This window comes from Hyperoodon ampullatus (assembly GCF_949752795.1).
Source record: "Hyperoodon ampullatus genome assembly, chromosome: 1".
NCBI classification, from domain to species: domain Eukaryota; kingdom Metazoa; phylum Chordata; class Mammalia; order Artiodactyla; family Ziphiidae; genus Hyperoodon; species Hyperoodon ampullatus.
In genome coordinates, this window is record NC_136914.1 from 191,298,945 (window position 1) to 191,321,866 (window position 22,922).

Below are 22,922 nucleotides of genomic sequence, written 5' to 3' on the forward strand. Positions count from 1 at the left end.
TTCTCATGCACTTTATGCAAGCTTATGTTTTTATTTCTTGATTATCTTGGTATGTTTTGAAACTTCAAGACCCACTTCTTACCTCCTCAGGTTAATTACTTTTTTTTCTAATGAACTCTTGTTTTTGAACTTGGTGTACTACAAAAGAATTATACTTTGTCAAATTATTTAAGTAACTTAAAGTTTTTCAAGTCCTAGGATCTTAATGTTCATGACTTTAAATTCTGTCATTAATGTCATTAGGTATAAATGTATTTATGAGTAGATTTTAAAAATAAAGAACATAATCCTTGCCTGTTCACACTTACCTGCCTTTTAGTTGCATTGCTAATATAAGCATGATACATCTTGAGAGGTCATATTTTACCAGTTATTTTAAAACACATATGGGTCAAAGCCAAAATACTTGTTAATGAAAATGGAGTGTGTTTTGGAGAGAGGGGGGTTGTGCTGTAATTTGTACTTGATGTCTGTTGCATTTCTTTGCAGATATTTCAAATCTCTTTCCTCCTGTTTCTTTTGGTGGTGGCTTTATATACCTTTAAAAATAAAATATGTTATAAGTAAAATTAATTATGGTTAATATTTTTATAAATATTGAAACTTGTGCTTATGGAATATATTATAACTTTGTTATGGATTATATTCTCTTCTTGTGAATGTGTAATGATTGGTATTTTGTGGTTTTTATTCCGTGGTAGAGACTTTAAAATACTGCAGCAAATACTTGTTTTAAAAGTAACTTTTTATGCAGTTCATTTTAATTCTTAAAATACTTTATATTAGATTTTAACATTGTAATGTTGAAATTTTGATATTACTGTACAGTGCTAGAAGTCCAGTCTTGGTACTTACTATTTATGAAATAGAATTGACTTTAATACCAGTAATAGAACCTTATGCTGAAGGCTCAAATTAGGGAAAACCTTGTATTGATTTTATTTTGCCCTAGTTTATTTCCACTGATTTGTTTTATTTATGTATTTATTTATTTATTTAGCTATCTATTTATTATTTTCTATCCACTGATTTGTTTTAGATCAGGGGTTAAAGATGCAGAATTACTACTTTGTGTATATTGCTGATATTAATCATCAAAATAGCTTTTGACAGTTTGACAGTTAAAGGTATTTCCTGTGAAGTGATACTAGTTATGTATTTGACCACGCAGATCCTCAGTTTGTGGTCTGCCAGCTAAAGGTGAAGATATATTCCTCCAATTCAGGACCCACACGACGGGAAGACAAGTTCATGTACTTTGAGTTCCCTCAGCCGTTGCCTGTGTGTGGTGACATCAAAGTAGAGTTCTTCCACAAACAGAACAAGATGCTAAAAAAGGTTTGCACTTTACTTTTATTGGGAAAAATATCCAGAATAGCCGTACCTTGAATAGTAACTTCAGATCTTTTGCTTAAAGCATTTAGTTAGGCAGAAGTCATTCTGTAAGGAGAGACTAAAAGATGTATTTTATGACTGACATCTAATGAATCATGAAGGATTTTCTCTTAGATCTGCACATGCTTTGCTTACTATGGCATCGGTGAGCCATTATTAATGGTAAATAGTCTATTAGAAGGAAACGGCCATGTGGCATTATAATTTGAGTTGAATTTTCCTTAACCTAGGTTATGCATATAAATTTTATAAAAGTATTAAAGATTGCATACATATCCCATTCAATCAGTTACAGTCCTTTTAGAAGGGATGATTAATTACTGAGAAGTTAACATGGGACCATGAGTTTGAAAAAAAAATTTGGTTTGTATGTATAAATAAAATCTGTTTTGTGGTCTTGTGTAATGACACAAACCACTTTTCCCCCATTTTGGTTAATGTTTCTTGAGACTGGGTCGTTTTATATTTAGCTTCCTCAAATTTACTGAGTATTTCGATTTTTAGTTAGGAGAGAAATAAATATGAAGAGGAAGTAATAAAGAATGAAAAGTGTGGTATTATTTAAATATGCAGGTTTAGAAAGTTAGTGAGGTTTGCATCTCACTGAGCTATATTTAGAGAATGCAGGGGCTCATTTTAAAACAAACTGTCTTGGTTTAAAATATTAAGTATGAACATTTAAGGTGAACCGAAGGTGCAAAAATTTTAGGTAGTAATGAACAAAAACATTAGCTGTGTATATTGTTACTGCCTCCTTAAACATACCAGATAGTGTATTGCTAATCTTTAGACAGTCTCTGTAATAGGATTGATTTCATTTTACTGAATTTTAGCTTTTTTTTTTGTTGAGAGAAAATAAGAGGAAGCTTCATTTACTACAGAAATTTTAACCTCTATTTTGACTTGTCAAAAGAAGTATAATTTCCTTTATCCAGAATCCAGGTAGCTGGAAAATCACAAAATGTAAAACTGATTTTTTTTCACCAGAAACCCATTTCCTACATGTTCTGTATAAATAAAAGTTAAGTATATCACAGTAACTTTGAAAATATATTTTTCAATAATCCAAGAAGTGTTAACAAATGTTTTAATATTAAGGTAAGTAATTTTTTTCCTTCTATTCACTGTAAGACTGGTACACATAAGATTTTATGTTTTGCTTTTAAAAATAGGCACCTGTATCACTGTTTCCCTATATGTTTAAGAGTGTACTAATTCTTATTCTTCTAGTTCTTATCACCTATACATTATATTAACACATGTAAAATTGAAGATTAAGTTAAATATTTATAATAATTTGTGTATCTTGAATTACTTTACATTTATTTCCATTTTATGTGATTTTCCTTGCCTGTTATAAATGTTTGTTCTGATTTAAACAAGAACAGTTTTACTATAATCAGTACATTAACAGAATCTACATTTTTTGAAATTTAAATTCTACTAGCTTATTTTCTTCTGACTCTAAGTAAAATATGTGTCTAGTTGTTACTAACTCAGTAACTTTGCTAAAATGATTGAAATTAACAATATTTTCAAAGACTACCATATATAAAATTGCTATGCTAGGTACTGTTAAAAGATACAAAGACATTTAAGACATAAGTTACTTAAGGGTCTTACCATCTTCCTGGGAAAATAAACTTGAACATAAATTAAAATAAAAGATTTAAATGGCAGTTTAAGGCACCAGATAAGGTGTCATGGTGTTGTACATCATTAATTGTCAAATAATGCATACAGGCCAGTTCCACTAATTAAGAGAGAGAACATTTTCTATGTTGGTCAAGAAAGGTTTGAAATAATGAACTTCTGATGTGGTTTTTGATTTACAAGACCTCATTATTAGTTAATAAGTGATTTTTTTAAAATAGGCATTTTATAACAACAAAAAGTTGAAGTTGTTACCCGCCCCATATTGTATTATGAAAAATTTGAAATATACATTGTCATGCAAAAAACTGGAGCCACTTAATGTTTGTATTGCTGTAGAAGTAAAAATGTGTCTGCCTTGCTTCCTTGGGAAGTTGTAGTGACATTTTAAGAACTTTTGGTAAAGTAAATTTTGTAATAGCTTGTTGAAACAAAATTAAGTCCATTTCTGGGTTTTTTAATATATACATATAAACTCAACACTTTTAAAAGCTAGTGTTAGACTAGAAAAAGAGATATTTTACTTAAAGTATTAAAGTAAGTTTATTTTAGAGCTTGTGGAATTACATTTTTGGTCTAGATTTGAATTAAAGGAAAAGTCCTATGTGAATTAGATGCAACAGATAACCCACAGATTGCCCAGTATTAGTCTTTGTGTTTACCTTTATTCAGAATATTAATGACACATGGCATAATTTGTTCACTTCTTAGGGCAAATGTTGAATATAAGTAACATTGTCTTTTAAAAAAAAATTTTATGTCTGTTTTCTTTTTTTTTTTTTTAGGACAAAATGTTTCACTTTTGGGTAAATACATTCTTCATACCAGGACCAGAGGAAACCTCAGAAAAAGTAGAAAATGGAAGTCTATGTGATCAAGAAATTGATAGTATTTGCAGTATAGAGCGTGCAGATAATGACAAGGAATATCTAGTACTCACTTTAACAAAAAATGATCTCGACAAAGCAAATAAAGACAAGGCCAACCGATACTTTTCTCCAAATTTTAAGGTCAGTTAAAAACATTTTGAGGAGTTGGTAAGTGGTTCTGTGTGTGTGTTTGTTTTATTCTAGGTGTGTAGCTGGTGAAAGACTTGCTTGACTAATTTTTAAATTATGTATATTCATAAGCATTGTTTATTTAGCAGTACGGTGAAAGTTTCTAATGAAATCCAATGCACAGAGAGTCAAAAGGTTACAGTTTCCTTACCCTATTCTTTGTTAGTTGGTGAAATCTGGGGCATAGGTTAGGGAGGGGATTTAAGTAAGTTGGATATGAAGTAGGAATAGGTGAAAAAAGAAGTGGAAAGGAACTCAGCCCTTTGGGAATGATTCATATGGAATGTTCTCACTGCTTTTACTCTTGTCCCCCTCCAGTTTATTCTCAACTCCTTAGAGCGATCTTAAAATTGACTTGATTGTGTCACTCCTGTTTATACTTTTTAAAGACTTTGTGCTTTTTTGATGTGACCTGCAGGAACCTGCATAATTTAGCACATGACTACCTTCTGCATCTACTCTAGCCACATTCTCTCCCTACGATTCACTCTCAGACCTGGTCTCTTTTCAGTTCTTCAAAATGCTATACTGTTCTGCCTCAGGTCTTTACAATCCTTTTCCTTCTCCCCGAATCTCTCCACCCTTGGCCTTTCCCTGCCCTTCACATGGCTGTGCCTCACATTCTAACCTTAACTTCAATCTCATGTGCTCTGTAAGGCCTCTGATCATCCTCCCCTCTCCTTCTCTTTTTAAAACTCTGTCTACTTCCTCTTATTATGGAATTATTTGGTTCATTTTACTTTTATCTAAATGTGATATGTATGTGTATATTTCTATTTATATTTCTAGATGAGAATTCTCCAGGTTAAAAAGCTGACTTGTAAACATTCCCAAATGGTGGTTTGCCATTTTTTTTCTTCCCCTTTCCTATTTCTTATTCTACTTCATTTTTCTCTCTTTCTTTCACCATACCCTCCTCCTTTCTCTTTTTAAATTCTCTCCTCATTCCATTTTTATAGCATGTAGCAAACCTAATCATAGCTTTTAAGAATATTGCTAATCTTGAGAACGAAAAATGGAGCTGGAGGAATCAGGCTCCCTGACTTCAGACTATACTACAAAGCTACAGTAATCAAGACAGTATGGTACTGGCACAAAAACAGAAAGATAGATCAATGGAACAGGATAGAAAGCCCAGAGATAAACCCACGGACCTATGGTCACCTTATCTTTGATAAAGGAGGCAGGAATGTACAGTGGAGAAAGGACAGTCTCTTCAATAAGTGGTGCTGGGAAAACTGGACAGGGACATGTAAAAGTATGAGATTAGATCATTCCCTAACACCATACACAAAAATAAGCTCAAAATGGATTAAAGACCTAAATGTAAGGCCAGACACTATCAAACTCTTAGAGGAAAACATAGGCAGAACACTCTATGACATAAATCACAGCAAGATCCTTTTTGACCCACCTCCTAGAGAAATGGAAATAAAAACAAAATTAAACACATGGGACCTAATGAAACTTCAAAGCTTTTGCACAGCAAAGGAAACCATAAACAAGACCAAAAGACAACCCTCAGAATGGGAGAAAATATTTGCAAATGAAGCAACTGACAAAGGATTTATCTCCAAAATAAACAAGCAGCTCATGCAGCTCAACATCAAAAAAGCAAAGAACCCAATCCAAAAATGGGCAGAAGACCTAAATAGACATTTCTCCACAGAAGATATACAGACTGCCAACAAACACATGAAAGGATGCTCAACATCTTTACTCATTAGAGAAATGCAAATCAAAACTACAATGAGATATCATCTCACACCAGTCAGAATGGCCATCATCAAGAAATCTAGAAACAATAAATGCTGGAGAGGGTGTGGAAAAAAGGGAACACTCTTGCACTGCTGGTGGGAATGTGAATTGGTACAGCCACTATGGAGAACGGTATGGAGGTTCCTTAAAAAACTACAAATAGAACTACCATATGACCCAGCAATCCCACTACTGGGCCTATACCCTGAGAAAACCATAATTCAAAAAGACATGTACCAAAATGTTCATAGCAGCCCTATTTACAATAGCCTGGAGATGGAAACAACCTAAGTGTCCATCATCGGATGAATGGGTAAAGAAGATGTGGCACATATATAACAATGGAATATTACTCAGCCATAAAAAGAAACGAAATTGAGCTATTTGTAAAGAGGTGGATGGACCTGGAGCCTGTCATACAGAGTGAAGTAAGTCAGAAAGAGAAAGACAAATACTGTATGCTGACACATATATATGGAATTTAAGCAAAAAAAATGTCATGAAGAACATAGGGGTAAGACAGGAATAAAGACACAGACCTACTAGAGAATGGACTTGAGGATATGGGGAGGGGGGAGGGTAAGCTGTGACAAAGTGAAAGAGTGGCATGGACATATATACACTACCAAACGTAAGGTAGATAGCTAGTGGGAAGCAGCCGCATAGCACAGGGAGATCAGCTCGGTGCTTTGTGACCGCCTGGAGGGGTGGGATAGGGAGGGTGGGAGGGAGACGCAAAAGGGAGGGGATATGGGAACATATGTATATGTATAACTGATTAAATTTGTTATAAAGCAAAAAATAAAGATTAAAAAAAAAGAAATTACTGGTAATAATAAAAATAAAGGGGGGGCTACCTGTTTTAAGTGAAAATGGATCTAATAATAAGTGCCTTTAGATCTTATATTTAAAGTGTTCAGTAGTGTCTTCTAGAATTCGTAGGTTTCCATTTACTTTCTTTTCTCTGTCTATATTTTACTCAATTATTAGCTTTTAAAATGTGACTTCCTCTAACTTTATTATTTTCTGTTTTAATATTGCAAGAGGTTTTATATTTGTAATTACAAATAAAAACTATTTCAGTTATAAGTAAACATATGAGTGAGCTATACAGATATCTGGGAAAAGGGGGAAGAGCTGGTGCAGAAGCCCTTAGACAGAGTGAGCTTGGTTTATTTGAGGAGCAATAGATAAGAAATTGTTTTGACTAACGCACATCAGTCCAAGTGTGAAGACGTTGAGTGTTTTCTGCCTGGGAAAGATGTAATCTGAACTTTGTCTTTAAAAGTTTACTCTGTCCCCTCCTTTAAAATATAGACTCGAGAGGGGCAAGAATGAAAGCTGGGAGGCTAGTTGAAGGTAGAACTAAAAGGATTTGCTGATGGATTGGATATTGGATGTAAGAGAAGGAGAAAAATTGATAATGATTCTTGGATCATGGGGGAGGGGCTGTAGATATAATAGAATGATCAAAGGATTTGAAGTCAGATCTAATTTAAATCCCACATCCACTACCTACTAGATATGTGGCCTTTAGCGAGTTCCCTAACCTTTCTGAGCTATAGCTTTCTCTCTTTTAAAATAGATACCTACCGTTTAGAGTCGGGGTTTTGGGGTTTTTTTTGCGGTACGCGGGCCTCTCACTGCTGTGGCCTCTCCGGTTGCGGAGCACAGGCTCCGGACGCGCAGGCTCAGTGGCTATGGCTCATGGGCCCAGCCGCTCCACAGCATGTGGGATCTTCCTGGACCAGGGCACGAACCCGTGTCCCCTGCATCGGCAGGTGGACTCCCAACCACTGCGCCACCAGGGAAGCCCTAGAGTTGTTTTGACAGTTATTTCAGCTCTGCCTATAAGGCTGTTGGTTCACTGTTAAGAGCACTGTAGGATATTAACTTTCTTATTACTCCCTTTTGGTGAAGTTTTTAGAGTGAATGGAATCCTAAACATCATTGTTAATCAGTATTTTACATAGTGTAGTATTTGTATTTTTTAGTATTGTTTGTATCAGAAAATACATTGAATTTCAGATAAGTAGTTAAGTGAAACATTCTTTTGGAACTCAACTCTTTGTGAGTTTAATTTTGTGATTGAAAATAGATTATGTGGACTATTGAACTCAATACATTTCTTTTGCAGAATTATTTAGTTAATGCTTGTAACATGCCTATTAAAAAATATAGTGTATTAACATCCCAGTTTCTTTTCAGTATATTCCAAGAAAGAAAGTGTAGGAAATCTTAAGAAGAGGGTCATTTAAAAGGCCCTTTAAAGATCATATGTGTCATAGTACTTAAAAATGAATCTGTCAAAAATATGTATCTTTAAGTAATTTAAGATTAGTCAGATTTATGGATTTTCTATTTATACTTTCTCTTCTTTCTCTAGGTGAAGCTGTACTTCACAAAAACAGTAGAGGAGCCATCAAATCCAGAGGCTAGCAGTTCAACTTCTGTAACACCAGATGTTAGTGACAATGAACCTGATCATTATAGATATTCTGACACCACTGACTCTGATCCAGAGAATGAACCTTTTGATGAAGATCAGCATACACAAATTACAAAAGTCTGATTTTTTTTTTATCAAGAGGGATAAAACCATGAAAACAAACTTGAATAAACTGAAAATGGACCTTTTTTTTTAATGGCAATAGGACATTGTGTCAGATTACCAGTTATAGGAACAATTCTCTTTTCCTGACCAATCTTGTTTTACCCTATACATCCACAGGGTTTTGACACTTGTTGTCCAGTTGAAAAAAGGTTGTGTAGCTGTGTCATGTATATACCTTTTTGTGTCAAAAGGACATTTAAAATTCAATTAGGATAAATAAAGATGGCACTTTCCCATTTTATTCCAGTTTTATAAAAAGTGGAGACAGACTGATGTGTATACGTAGGAATTTCTCATTTTGTGTTCTGTCACCAACTGAAGTGGCTAAAGAGCTTTGTGATATACAGGTTCACATCCTACCCCTTTGCACTTGTGGCAACAGATAAGTTTGCAGTTGGCTAAGAGGAGTTTCTAAAGGGTTTTGCTACATTCTAATGCATGTATTCGGGTTAGGGGAATGGAGGGAATGCTCAGAAAGGAATATGTTTTATGCTGGACTCTGGACCATATACCATCTCCAGCTATTTACACGCACCTTTCTTTAGCATGCTACAATTGTTAATCTGGACATTTGAGGAATTGGCCGCTGTCACTGCTTGTTATTTGTGCATTTTATTTTTTTTAAGCATATTGGTGCTAGAAAAGGCAGCTAGAGGGAGTGAATCTGTATTGGGGTACAGGAATGAACCTTCCACAACATCTTAAGAATCCACAAATGAAGGGATATAAAAATAATGTGGTCATAGATAAGAAACACAGCAACAATGACTTAACCATATAAATGTGGAGGCTATCGACAAAGAATGGGCTTGAAACATTATAAAAATTGACAATGATTTATTAAATATGTTTTCTCAATTGTAATGACTGCTCCATCTCCTGTGTAATCAAGGCCAGTGCTAAAAGTCAGATGCTATTATTACCTACATCAGTCAACAACTTACATTTATTTTATTAGTTTTCAATCGTATACCTGCTGTGGATGCTTCATGTGCTGCCTAAAAGCTTCTTTTTTCTCATTAAATATAAAATGTTTTGTAATGCTGCACAGGAAATTTCAATTTGAGATTCTACAGTAAGCGGTTTTTTTTCCTTTAAAGATTTATGATGCACTTATTCAATCCAATAGATGTCAGCCGTTCCACCCTTTTGACCTTACACATTCGTTACAGTGAGTTTTGCAGTTTTGCACATTTTTTAAATGTCATTAACTGTTAGGGAATTTTACTTGAATACTGAATACATATAATGTTTATATTTAAAAGGACGTTATTTGTGTTGAAAAGGAAATTAGAGTTGCAGTAAATTTTCAACACTGCACAAATAATGTCATTTACTTTTTCAGTAGAAATTGTCCCACATAATGCTTTTATCAATTTGCTATTGAAAGAATAGATTTTTTTAAATGTGCAGTGTTGAATCATTTCTTCATAGTGCTAGAGTTAGGACAAGGGCTTCAATTTCACTTCTTAAATATCATATATTTGATATGCCCAGACTGCATACGATTTTAAGCAGAGTACAACTACTATTGTAAAGTTAATGTGAAGATATGATTAAAAAGGATTTTTTCCCCCAGAAATTTGGTATCTTTCAAATTATACCTTGACCTTGAAACATGTGACCATCCAGCCAATTTATTTCTTAATGGTGTAAAATCTCATTTTCAATAACTTATTGGTGCTGAAATTGTTCACTAGCTGTGGTCTGACCTAGTTAATTTACAAATACAGATTGCATAGGACCTACTAGAGCAGCATTTATAGAGTTTGATGGTAAATAGATTAGGGAGAACTTCATCTAAAATATTCTTAGTAAATAATCTTGACATGTTTTCCATACCTCATCAGTTTCATTCAACAAATAAAATTTAAAAATTTTTAACAAAGCTGTTAGGATTTACACATTTATATTTAAACATTGATATATAGAGAATTGATTGACTGCTCCTAAGTTAAATTGGTAAAGTTAGAGACACCTATTCCTAAGATCTCATCATTGAAATTTATATGTCACCTTGTCTTTCATAAAAGCTGAAAACTGTTGACTAAAATGAAAACCAACTATTCATGTTTTAAAGATGGTTATTAATACTGTTATTTGTTACAGTTTTGGGCACAGTATATTAAAGTGTAACTTGTATGGTTCCAATATGTAACATGGAGGGCCAGGTCATAAATAATGACATTATAATGGGCTTTGCACTGTTATTATTTTTCCTTTGGAATGTGAAGGTCTGAATGAGGGTTTTGATTTTGAATGTTTCAGTGTTTTTGAGAAGCCTTGCTTACATTTTATGGTGTAGTCATTGGAAATGGAAAAATGGCATTATATATATTATATATATATAAATATATATTATACATACTACTCTCCTTTATTTCAGTTACCACGCCCATAGAATTTGACAAGAATTGCTATGACTGAAAGGTTTTTGAGTCCTAATTAAAACTTTATTTATGACAGTATTCATGATTAGCCTGAAATGCATTCTGTAGGTAATCTCTTTGAGTTTCTGGAATGTTTTCTTAGACTTTTTGGATGTGCAGCCGCTTACATGTCTGAAGTTACTTGAAGGCATCACTTTTAAGAAAGCTTACAATTGGGCCCTGTACCATCCCAAGTCCTCTGTAGCTCCTCTTGAACATTTTTTGCCATAATTATTAAAGGGTAGTTGAATAAATAGCATCACCATTCTTTGCTGTGGCACAGGTTATAAACTTAAGTGGAGTTTACCGGCAGCATCAAATGTTTCAGCTTTAAAAAATAAAAGTAGGGTACAAGTTACTGTTTAGTTCTAGAAAATTTGTGCAATATGTTCATAACGATGGCTGTGGTTGCCACAAAGTGCCTCGTTTACCTTTAAATACTGTTAATGTGTTATGCATGCAGATGGAAGGGGTGGAACTGTGCACTAAAGTGGGGGCTTTAACTGCAGTGTTTGGCAGAGTTGCCTTCTACCCTGCCAGTTCAAAAGTTCAATCTGTTTTCATATAGAATATATATACTAAAAAATTTCAGTCTGTTAAACAGCCTTACTCTGATTCAGCCTCTTCAGATACTCTTGTGCTGTGCAGCAGTGGCTCTGTGTGTAAATGCTATGCACTGAGGATACACAAAAAATTACGATGTGTACAGGATAATGCCTCATACCAATCAGATGTCCATTTGTTATTGTGTTTGTTAACAACCCTTTATCTCTTAGTGTTATAAACTCCACTTAAAACTGATTAAAGTCTCATTCTTGTCATTGTGTGGGTGTTTTATTAAATGAGAATATTTAATATTTATAATTTAAATTGATTAGATTTATTGACATTTTAAATGATGGGCAGCCAAATGTGATTAATAAGTTTTTGTAAGGTTTGTTGTTTTTTTTTTTTTCCCTGCTGTCCTTCAAAGCCTACAGTTATATAAAAACATGGGCTCTTGTCAGTTTGGGAGTAGAGTATCAGTCTACTCATGTTTGAGAGAGGCATTTAGCTTTTTTAGTGTCTTAGTCAACACTTAATATAGTTTCAAGCACATTAAATAATATGCTAATCCTAAAAAGTTCACGAGTCTTGAAAAATTGTGCATATATATATTTTTTACTAAGATGTCTGAAGATAATTCCCCAGAATGGATTTGATATCTCAGATTTCAATTTTTTGGCTTTTCCATTCTTTATGATTCTGTAGTATGCCATCAACATATGGGGAGCTTCATCTACTCATTGTGACTTGTGCCATTTAAAAATTGATACTCCAGAATAGTCTAAAGGACTTTGTGTACTTGAACTTAATCTTGTTATTTCTAATATTCTTAAAAGCTTAAGTAAGGCACATCCTTTCAACAAAGCATAGTAAGGTAATAAGTGAAAGTGTAGCTTGTACAAATGTTTTGAAAATAAAGCAGATCATTTATGTAACAATAGAATTTAATGTTATTTCAAGTTTACATTTTCTCCATGTGACTTTTTTTAAAGTAAATGTGAATATATAATGTAAAGAGGTATGAAAAGTATGTGTGTGTACACACATTTATTTCTTTTTAGGTATCGTAAGTATGGTTGAAAACTATACTGGAGTCTAAAATTATTCTGATTTATAAGATGATCTTGGTGATGTCTGAAAAATAGGAATTTACTGACAATTTTGTTTTTATTGCATGTTCTCACTACTCTTAATTTGAGCTAGCTTGGTTAAGTGAATGCCATCACCATTTCCATTGAGAATATAAAAATCACCAGTGTTTAACATGCAGGCTTCCAAAGGCTTACAAAAAATCAAGACCCTTAAATCTAGTCAATTTGCTGCTAATGTGAAACTTTTTTGTTCTTTTATTCTTGCCAGATAATTAGCCACAGATCTAAAACTTAGTCTTAAATGGCTTAAGTGTAAGTTTTGATTAGCAGTGCTGTTACTAGTGCAGAGAGAAATGTTTGTGAATGGAAATAATAATATAAATATTCAGTCTAAACTGGTATAAGTACCTAAAAAACTAGCAAAAAAGATAATAGAGGAAAACATTTTAAAACTTTTAAAGAGATGTTAGAGACTGATTTTCCTATAGAATTATGTATCTATAGGAAGCCTAATGATTATCAGTTGTTTTTAATTTTAGAGCAAATCTATTCCTTTATGACCATGATCTTGGTATTTTTCCATTTTTTAAGAGATCTTCTTCAAGTATTGGGTTGGCCCAAAAGTTTGTTCGGGTTTTTAACATCGTACCCAAAAACCCGAACGAACTTTTTGGCCAACACAATATATCAGACTGTATGTAGCCATTCTGACAAATTCACATGTGTTGGTAGCTTTAAAAGTTTGTAATGTGAAGTCAGTAAAGGACAATAGTTTCATTGGTGGTAATACCCTTTGGTTCTTAAGTTAGCTTTTTTGAGAATAGTTTCCCATAACAAAATCTTCAGTGATAATCTCACCACCTGGAAACAGCTATTATTAATGCTTTAGTGACTATACAATCATTTTTTTCTGTATATTCATGTATATATTTTCTTCAAAAAATGAAATTTGTACTGGGCATACTCTCAAGGCCTTTCAGCTTAGTATTTCCATCACGGATTTGTAGAATGTTAAATTACATCAGAAAATGGACAGTGACTGGATTCTTTCTAACACTACAGATGCAGATTATGTGCAGTTATTGAGAGCCCTTTCCAATTAAGTGGGTCAGTCATGGACGTTTAAATATTGTTAGCATCAGAATAATACATGTCTAAGTAAATAAAACGGTTACATTTATTTAGCATAGACAAGCTTAACATTGTAGATATTTCTCTTCAAAAACCATTTCAAACATTTGTATTTTGGAATTAGGTGTTAAACAGAATGTGGGAAACGCTATTAGTAGTGAACTTCATCATCACCTTCCTGTTTCTCTTATAGGTTGGAAAAGATGGGTGAGCTTTTCACTCTTTATAATTCCCAAACAGTTGCTCAATTTAGAGTAAATTAGTTTAACACCTGGAAAACAGAAAAAAAAAAAAAAGCCACTGCTGGTTTATCACTTAGCTGTTTTTACATCTGTGTGCTCATGAGACTTCCATCACATCAAAAACTTTCATGAATGGTTCACCTTTAGCTCTGGAACTTAATTAACCATGATTAGTATAATGGTGGGCTTAGAACATAGATCTCTTTTTCAACAGTTACTTGAGAATTTGGTGGAAAAAAGTTTAGCTGGAGGGCAGTACATAACTTACAAACCAATGTATTGATATTTTATGAATATTTTTACATATATGAGTGAAGTCAACTGCCATCTTTGAGCATTACCACATTTTAAAATAAAGCTGCATATTTTTAAATGAAGTGTTTAACAAGGATTTATATTTTTCATTTTTTTAATTAAAAGTAATTTATATCTCCTTTGTTGCATGTGGATTCTCACCTGTTCTTAAAATGGTTAGAGATTTTGTTTGTGCTGGAATGGAGCAAGGCCTATAATCATGGCTCTAGTGTTTCAGTTTGTCAAATCTGTTTACTGTAGTGAGATTATCTTAAAATGTTTAGATGTGGCTTTCTGTAGCTTATCATTTATTGGCTTTTATTTATGTACACTTTTAGGATTTTCTGTCTACTCTATACAGTTGTCTAAATGATATCCCACGTTTACAAATGCTCATTCAGTTTCTATTTTCTTTTTCCATTATAATGCCTTAATGGGCAGTTTTTAAGTGTGTATGCATGTGTGTGAGTGTAGGGAGGTCTGGGTGGGTGGTGAGAGTGCTAGGTTCCGATTTTAGAGATTAAATAGTTTGATTCAGGCAAACAGTTCTCACTGGAATTTTACAGTTCATCGTAATGAAAATAATGTTAACCCTGTATGACCTTTGACATACAGTAATGAATCTTGGATGTTAATGAATTTGTTGGTAGCATCTTGATGCATGCATTATTGAGTTATTTTCTAAGTTGTGCATTTATCCAAAGTTGGTATATTGGAAATGTTTATATCAAATTCCATTTGGCTACTGATGGACGTAAAAACAAATGCTTTATTATGGAGAGTATTTTTTCTTTAAAAAATTAAAAAGGTTAATTATTTTTAATATTTGGTTTTAAACTTTTTATTTGACAAGTATTTATCAAGTCCCCACTATATATAACAGATCTTTGGAATACATTAGAGATCAAAACGACACTCTCTCTTGCCCTTGAGGAGTTTCCACTCTAGTAGAGGAAATAGACCTTATTTAAAAAGTTATAATATGTGATACTGTGATGATTACCAAACATTCCATATGCTCCTCTAAATTTTCACCCCTTTGAAGTTAGATGGAGCCATTTTAACTACTTTATTCCAACAAAATAGCACTGAAAGTGATGTGACACTTCCAAGGAAAGGCATTGTAAATAAAATCCCTTGTACAATCCTTAGGCTTCTCTCTACTACAGTGACCGAGTACATGACATGTTCCAGATGGTGCAACTCTGTCAGCTGGGGTCTTGAGTGACTATATGAGCAAAACTTCCTCAAATTCTCTCCCTACATTGAATGTGTTAGATATTAGCATGAGCAAGAAGTAAACATATTGACGTAAACAGATTTTGGGACAACTTGTTACCATAGCATAATTATTAATTACATTCTGACTTATGCTTTGGAAGGATCAGGGAAGGCTTTCTTGAGCAAGGAAGGAGTTAAGAATAAAGCAAAACGGAAAGTGACATCTTTAAACAACATGATGCAATAAGGAAGCTAAACTGCAAGTCACTCAATAGTTATTGAGCACTTGATATATGTCAGGCACTGTTATAGATGCTTGGGATACAAATGGGTGAACAGTGGGTTCCTGTCTTCATGGATCTCACATTCTAGCAAGGAATAATAGATAAGGAGCAATCAACATACCATATGTAAGTTAATAAATGCTATGGGGGGAAAACGTGGAACAGGGTAAGGAAGACCAGGTATGCAGAGGTAGAGAGATTGCAGTGTTGACCAGCGTTAAGTCCAGAATAGGCCTCACTGGGAAGGTGAGAATTGAACAGACCCCCTGAAACAGTAGTTAGAACTTTTCATCCTTTTAATCAGCAAGGTGCACTCATTATCCTCTATAAAATTTTATTCTCACCTTTTACAACTCTATATTAATTCTTGAGTTTTTAAGATCATTATTGGTGTATCTAGATAGAATTTTTAAGAATACCACTCAAAATACTCACAATGTTCTAAGTTACTTTATTTTCTAAATTGATTTGGCAAAATCTATATAAACAATCTGTTTCTCTTCATTTTCAGAGTTGAGTTCATTTTTAAATTTCTTAACAATCTTACTAAATGTGTGTGATTGTACTTTGGCAATATTTGATATCACTTCAGTAGAAGTTAAAGTTCTGTTATGGCCTTAAACACTACTGTAAAGCTGAAAGGAAATGTCACTTATGATTTATTGATGGGAAACAAGTTGTAAATTTTGAGTTAACTCAAGAAACAAAAGGTGAAATTTATGGCCTAGTTCTTTATATTCTTAACTCATGAGCAAAAACCTGTGGAAATGTATAAATATCTAAATAGTAAAAGAAATATTTGTTCACAAAGAGGAACCCCCCCACACTCTTCTCCTACCCCATTTCAAGATCCAAGAAGTTTAACTTTGTGATCAAGGGAAAATAGTATAATTAAATTAAGTTGATACAGTAGAAATGTGCAACTATTTATCAGGAATGTTTATTATTAACTGGTATTTGCTATTGATCAGTTTCTTCTTCCTATCAGGGCAGGTATGTATAATTGGACATAAAATTTTGAAAGAAAATGTTAACTTCAGCTTTTTAGAAAATAGAATTATAAGTGGTTTTAAAGACATTTCCTTGACAGTTTTGCATTTTGTTTTTATTCTGAGTCCAAGGCTTTTTTTTTTTTTTTAATACATTTTACTTTGCTTTGGAAAGAATTTAAGGTAGCTGACTGGGTTTCCCTAACATGAGAAGAATTGCCAAGTCAATTTAGGAAAAAATATTACTTGTATCCATTGGTCTTGGCCTAAGGGTTAAATTTCACTTACTGGGAATATCTCCTGAACCTACCTCACTGGAATTTGAAAATCCATACATTCCAATATTATTGTGAATTGCTTCTTTAAGCACTGATAAATAAGCTGTCAACCTAATTTTCAGAGAAATAAGCCACGTTTTCACCGCAGTGTTTACTCTTCTTGAAACAGCTGAGACTTGGGAAAAATTGAGTTAGTTATGTTTTTCTATTTGATATATTTACAGGTAAATATGACCTGTAGATATTGTGAAACTCACCAAAAATATAATCTATAGAAATTTTTTTAAGTATGAAGATACGACCTATGCTTATGCTTATATCTATGTTTATGCTTCCTTTTTCCGTTATAATCATGTTTTTGAACTTAGAGATTTCCTAGTTTTCTAATCCTTACTATAAGGAAGAGAAATGTATTTAAATATCATGGATATGAAAATTAGCAAACTTCTCAGTTTTATTCAGTATTTCCATGAAGACATCTTTGGCAGGAAAACATTTTACATGGTTATCCTCAACAAGGGAACCACAAGCGTCCCTTAAGTAATTAAATAGCTAATATTTTGTTTACCGTGTACAGCCATCACAATTCATATGAATAATGCATGGGCTTGTTATGACTATTAGTATTGTATATTAAATGAACATTTGAAAGAGAAAATGAGTTTTAGTCTTTGGTAAAATAGCAGGTATGAGGTAAAATTTCCCTTTTGCCAGACTCAGCAGACATCATTTAATGTGTTTAGCTGTCCTTGGAGATGACTTAAGCCTTTGTTTCTATACAAAAGTCCAATAAGGTTAAAACAAAAATATCACTAAAACACAGTTCTACCTCAGAAAACCTGAAGACACGTATTTAAAATTCATGGGAATTCTGTGATGTCAGATACCTAGAGACTAAAACAAAATAGCACAGAGAGAGAGAGGAAGGTGAAGTAAGAAAAGAAGGGAAAGCAGGAAGAAAAGCATGGGAGACCTCAAACTAACTCTTAGTACTGGAGGGCTGGTAGAAGGATAGGAAAATAATAAATATCATTCTTTTGAGTCTGCAGTATGTGCCAGACACTGTGGTAGATATTTCACATGCTTTACCCACCCTTCAAGGTAGGTAGTTGTATCTCATTTTCTGCACAAAAACTGAAGGTCAGAGTACGTTAATTTCCCAAGTCTGACAACTAGTAAGTAGAACTGGATATGAACAGGGCAGTCTGCTACCTGTTAAACAGAATCAAATTTACAAAGTGAACAAAACCCAAAGCTTAAACAACTAATGGGTAATGAAGTCATACAGATATTCTTTATTACTGACAGAAGAAAAGCAAACCTCAGTACCAGGTATAAGTCATGCAAAATGAATTGCAAAGAGAAATACTTAATTGTTTGAGCCATAAAAGAGAAAAAAGCTCTATATCTTGCAAATTTCTTGACAGGTATGATGGTAAGATGTTGGCACGCATTTTCATATCAAGACTCAGAATGAGAGCTCTTTTATTTACTAGTTTATTATTAAATCAATTCAATAAACTTGTACTTTATTTTTGCTTGAACTAGAATACCCAGGCTGTTCAAAGTAATTGGTTCTCAGTTAAGCAGGCCAACCAGCCATCCAACAAGTATGTGTTGCATGCTTTCCGTGTCCAGTTGGAATTACGGTAGTGTAGAAGCCAGAAAAGTTCATAGAGTTTACATTTTAGAGTGGGGAAACAGATTTTACATAGAGGGAAGAGCAAGTAGCATGGCTTGCTGTAGGTGCAAACTTGGCCACTTAGGAGCCTGTAAGAAGAGAAAGGCTGGTGTAGAGTAAGTGACAAGGGAGAGTGGTGGAAGATAAACATTTGTTCTGAGAAGTAGGCAGGGAAACTTCTGGTTCCAGCTGAGGTGGACCAAAACCACTCAAGTCTGTCTTTCTTGCTAACGACAGCTAAAAACCTCTGGAGCAAATGTGGAAATCAAGTACCTAGGAACTCTGAAAAGTAAACAAAGGCAGGTAGATTGTGAAGGAGTGTCAAAACTTGGAAAAGCAACCTGTATGAGGATGTTTCCCATTTTTTTCTCTTTTCTCTTACAGCTTTTGCATTAAGGGTGGGCCCCACTTGTGGAGCTGCACGGCACTGGAGACATGACTAGCTAAAATTCAGAGAAATCCAGCTTTCTGGCCAGAGGAACCAGAAAGAGTCTCCTTTGAGCCAGAGAGCATGGGGTTGGGGAAAGTGGGAAAATCTTGAAGAGATGCTGAGAAAAATCCTGAGAGTTGGAAAATCTTCTAATTCTATGTATGACATTCCACACATCCTGGGCTCACTCCTGAGCTGGCATGCACAGGACGGACCCAAGGCACCATAGCAAAGTCTTTGAAAATGAAACTGAGATCGGAACAACCACTCTCAACAGGTGAGACAGAATATGCAATCTGAGCCTAATTGGGTTGATCGCCTGTTTAACTAAATGAACAAACAAACAAAAACAAATAAAATGTTTTCCCCCAAGTTCCAACAAGATCCAGACTTGGTATAACCCAATATCCAAAATTATATAGCTAGGAAGAACCAAGAATATTTTTTCTAAAGAAAAAAATATCAAGAGATGCCAGCCTCCAGATTACCCAGATGTTGGAATTATCAGATGTAAATGCAGCTATTATAATTATGCTTCATGAGGTAAACACACTTGAACTGAATGGAAAGGTAAAAGTTCTCAGCAGAGAAACAAATTATAAAAAGAATCACATAGAAATTTTACAGCAAAAAGTACACCATCTGATATTAAAATAAAAACCACTAGATGGGCAGCAGAAAAATGGAAATGATAGGAGTCAGCAAACTTGAAGATAAATTAATAAATGTCAGATTTTAATAATGACTTTAAAGTCTTAAAGGTAGATGAGTGCTTGAAAAGCAAAATATATCTGATTGTAATTAGCTACACATGCCTTAATAAGATATTAATCCAAGTACATTCATGGGGCACCCTCAGATATATATGAAGAAGTTCCTGCTGTTTGTCAATAACACTGAGTGAAGAATTAGCATTATCATAGGTCCAACCATAATTATGTCAATTTTATAGTGTTTTATATAGGCTTAATATGTAAAAACATGTTTCAAATGCTCTGTGACTTACAATGTCCAAAGTGGCATCGACAAAGAAAAGTTTTCTGATTGGTTCTATTACATTATATACCTGCAGTAAAAGCAATTTTGAAACATGGGAGAGTCATCACCAGATAACTGCTAAGCTCATCCTCAGAATCAGTGCTTGGTAATCGCTTTGCTCATCTGCTCATGTTAATTCATTGATTCATCCTTTGCAGTTGGGCCTTTTTCCAAATATGGATGTTATTACAGAGATGTCCTAAGAAAATCGACCTATCGTGTAGGCATAATACATGCTCTTTCATTTTACAGCAGAAAAATATTTGATGTTTAATGCTGCTACCACTCGGAAATCTTAACAAATTTCTAGGTTGGTTTGGAGAAAAACTGAACTAGTATTGCAGTTCATTTGGAAAAACTACTTCTGTTGAAGGAAGAGAATTTCAAGGCTTTAGAATACCTCCCGTTGTTATAGTAGCACCATATTACTCTCAAACATTAGTATAAATTTTTGTGATTGCAATGATTATTCTAGATAACAAGTTTTGCCATTTAATCCTCATAAAGTAAGAAGTATGATTATATCCATCTGATACACAAGGAATGGAGATACAGAAAGGTTCAAAAACTTGTTGAACATAGCAAAACTAGTAAGTAGTAGGGCCAAGACTTAAATCCAGGTCAATCTGATTGCCAACCCTAGGCCATTAACTACCGTGTTATACATGTTATTTCCTATAACAACTTAATGAAACCTTTAATTTCTTTAAGAGGGCATAGTCTTCAAATTGGAATGGGTAGGACAGTGGTGTAAGGAAACTTTTCAAGCTTTTTGGTCTCAGAATTCTTTCACACCCTTAAAATTTATTGAGGATGTCAAAGAGCTTTTGTTTTTGTGGGTTATACTTATTAATATTTACCATATTAGGAACTAAAACTGAGTACTAGCTTTGGCAGCATGTATATTAAAACTGGAATGATACAAAGAAGATTAGCATGGCCCCTGAAAATTTGTGAAGCATTCCAGGATCTGGAACTAACATAGTGTTGTAGGTCAATATACTTCAATTTAAAAAAGAAAGATATTTTATAGCTAAAAAAAAAAAATTAAAACTGAAGCATTATTACCTGACATATTTATTAATTTAAAAATAACAGTAATAAACTCATTACATGTTAACATAAATAACATTTTAAATCAAGATGACTGTGCTTTCCAAAACAAAAATTTAGTGATAAGCATGGATTTTTTAAAAAGAGTTTTTCACATCTTTTTGTTACGTGCCTTAATAGAAAAGAGTTGGATTTTCATACATGCTTCTATATTGAATCCATTATAATATGGTTTTTGGTTGTAGTATGTGAAGAACATACGGACTCACATAGATATGTAGTTAGGAAAGGGAGAAGTATGTTAACAGCCTTTTCAGATAATTGTAGATATTTTTATTGGGTAATACCAGCCCATCAAGTTGTAATTTCTTTAAGGTTAGTTGCAGTGTGGAATTGGAAACCTTCAATGAACCTTTTATATTCAGTTTAATGCAAACACATTGATTTATCCTGTTCTTTGAATGGATCTGTTACCCATGCATAATTTTGTAACATCATGCATAGGTTATTTGGAAAATATTGGTTCACTGAGTTGTGTAGATCTTCCAAATGTTGACACATTTCATTACACAATGTGAGAAAAAAATCACATTTGCTATTATCACTCAGGGCTCATCAGAAAAGTCTTTAAATATTAGGGAGCTGTCAAGTTCATGGTGGCAGATGTAAGTTTTAAAAAATATTAATTTTTACTCAAAAGCTTGAATTTTATTACTGACAACAAATGCTGTTAGTTGTTTTCCTGAAAGGGTCTCAATATTCCACAGGGGCTGCAGGCCACACTTTGAGGATCACTGATGTAAGAGCTTTGATTGGGAAGAGGCAAGTAAGAGAACATTTACCTAAAAGGTCCCAAAAATTTAATTTTCAGAGTGATGAAGGAACTTGGAAATGAGGTCTCAGACTCACTGGCAGTACTCTTATGATAAATTAGGGGAAATCGGAGAGAGTTCAGACAACACAGAAATGAGAAAAGATTGCCTTAACTCTCCAGAGGGATATATTCTGGGCAATGAATGCCAGTGTGTTTAACACTGGTTCCCAGAAAAAGACTATACCATATTCTGTAGCCAGTAATTGAAGAACATTAGAAAATAATTCAATGATTACCAGATGTCATGAGGACAAGGTAGGTCATCTTAAATTTCATTTTTCCATTATGATCATCTGACCCAATGCTTTACAAGGTATACATGTGAAAATGTTTGAATAACTACATAAAGACAGTTGAATAATAATTTGTATAGGTACTGCTTGTACAATGCACAAATCTCATTTGATTAAAAACCATTTACAGAGCACCCACCATATGCAAAATACTCTGTTAGGTAAGGGGCTGATCTGAGAGGCACATATGGAGGACAACTAAAAGAGTTTTCCTTGGGAACAGAAGCCCAAGGGTATTTTCAAATGTTGTAAAATATTTGAAGTCTGCCTTGTGAGAGAAAGCAGTGTGGTGTTTTGGAAAGAGCATAGCCCTGGGAGTTAGAACATCTGAGTGCTCATCCTGGATTTCCCACCACTCAGTGGATGACTTTGGGCAAGTTACTTCAATTCTATATCTATATTCTGTATCTGTAATACTAAAGAGGCAAAGGCCCCTGAAAGGGATGAGTTGTACTCATGGAGTGTAACCAGAATTTATGAATGGAATATTCGAAGGCCAAGTTTGCCTCCCAATAAGTAACTTCCAGCTCTGTGCTGTTCAATACCATAGCCTAGCCACATGTGTCTGTT

The 22,922-nt window shown here is 33.8% G+C and overlaps 1 protein-coding gene across 2 annotated transcripts in view; it reads left to right on the forward strand.

Annotated features, from left to right (window-relative positions):
* Positions 1 to 8,488, forward strand: part of PTEN (phosphatase and tensin homolog) — a gene marked incomplete at its 5' end in the record, with an annotated part of 88,366 nt that extends 79,878 nt beyond the window's left edge. For both annotated transcript variants that reach the window (XM_079697321.1, XM_079697322.1), the window contains 3 exons: positions 1,172 to 1,338; positions 3,834 to 4,058; positions 8,251 to 8,488. In XM_079697321.1, the coding sequence (XP_079553447.1) occupies positions 1,172 to 1,338; positions 3,834 to 4,058; positions 8,251 to 8,436 (578 nt within the window). In that variant the 3' untranslated portion in view covers positions 8,437 to 8,488. The remainder of the gene's footprint in view (positions 1 to 1,171; positions 1,339 to 3,833; positions 4,059 to 8,250) is intronic.
* Between the last annotated feature and the right edge of the window lie 14,434 nt (positions 8,489 to 22,922).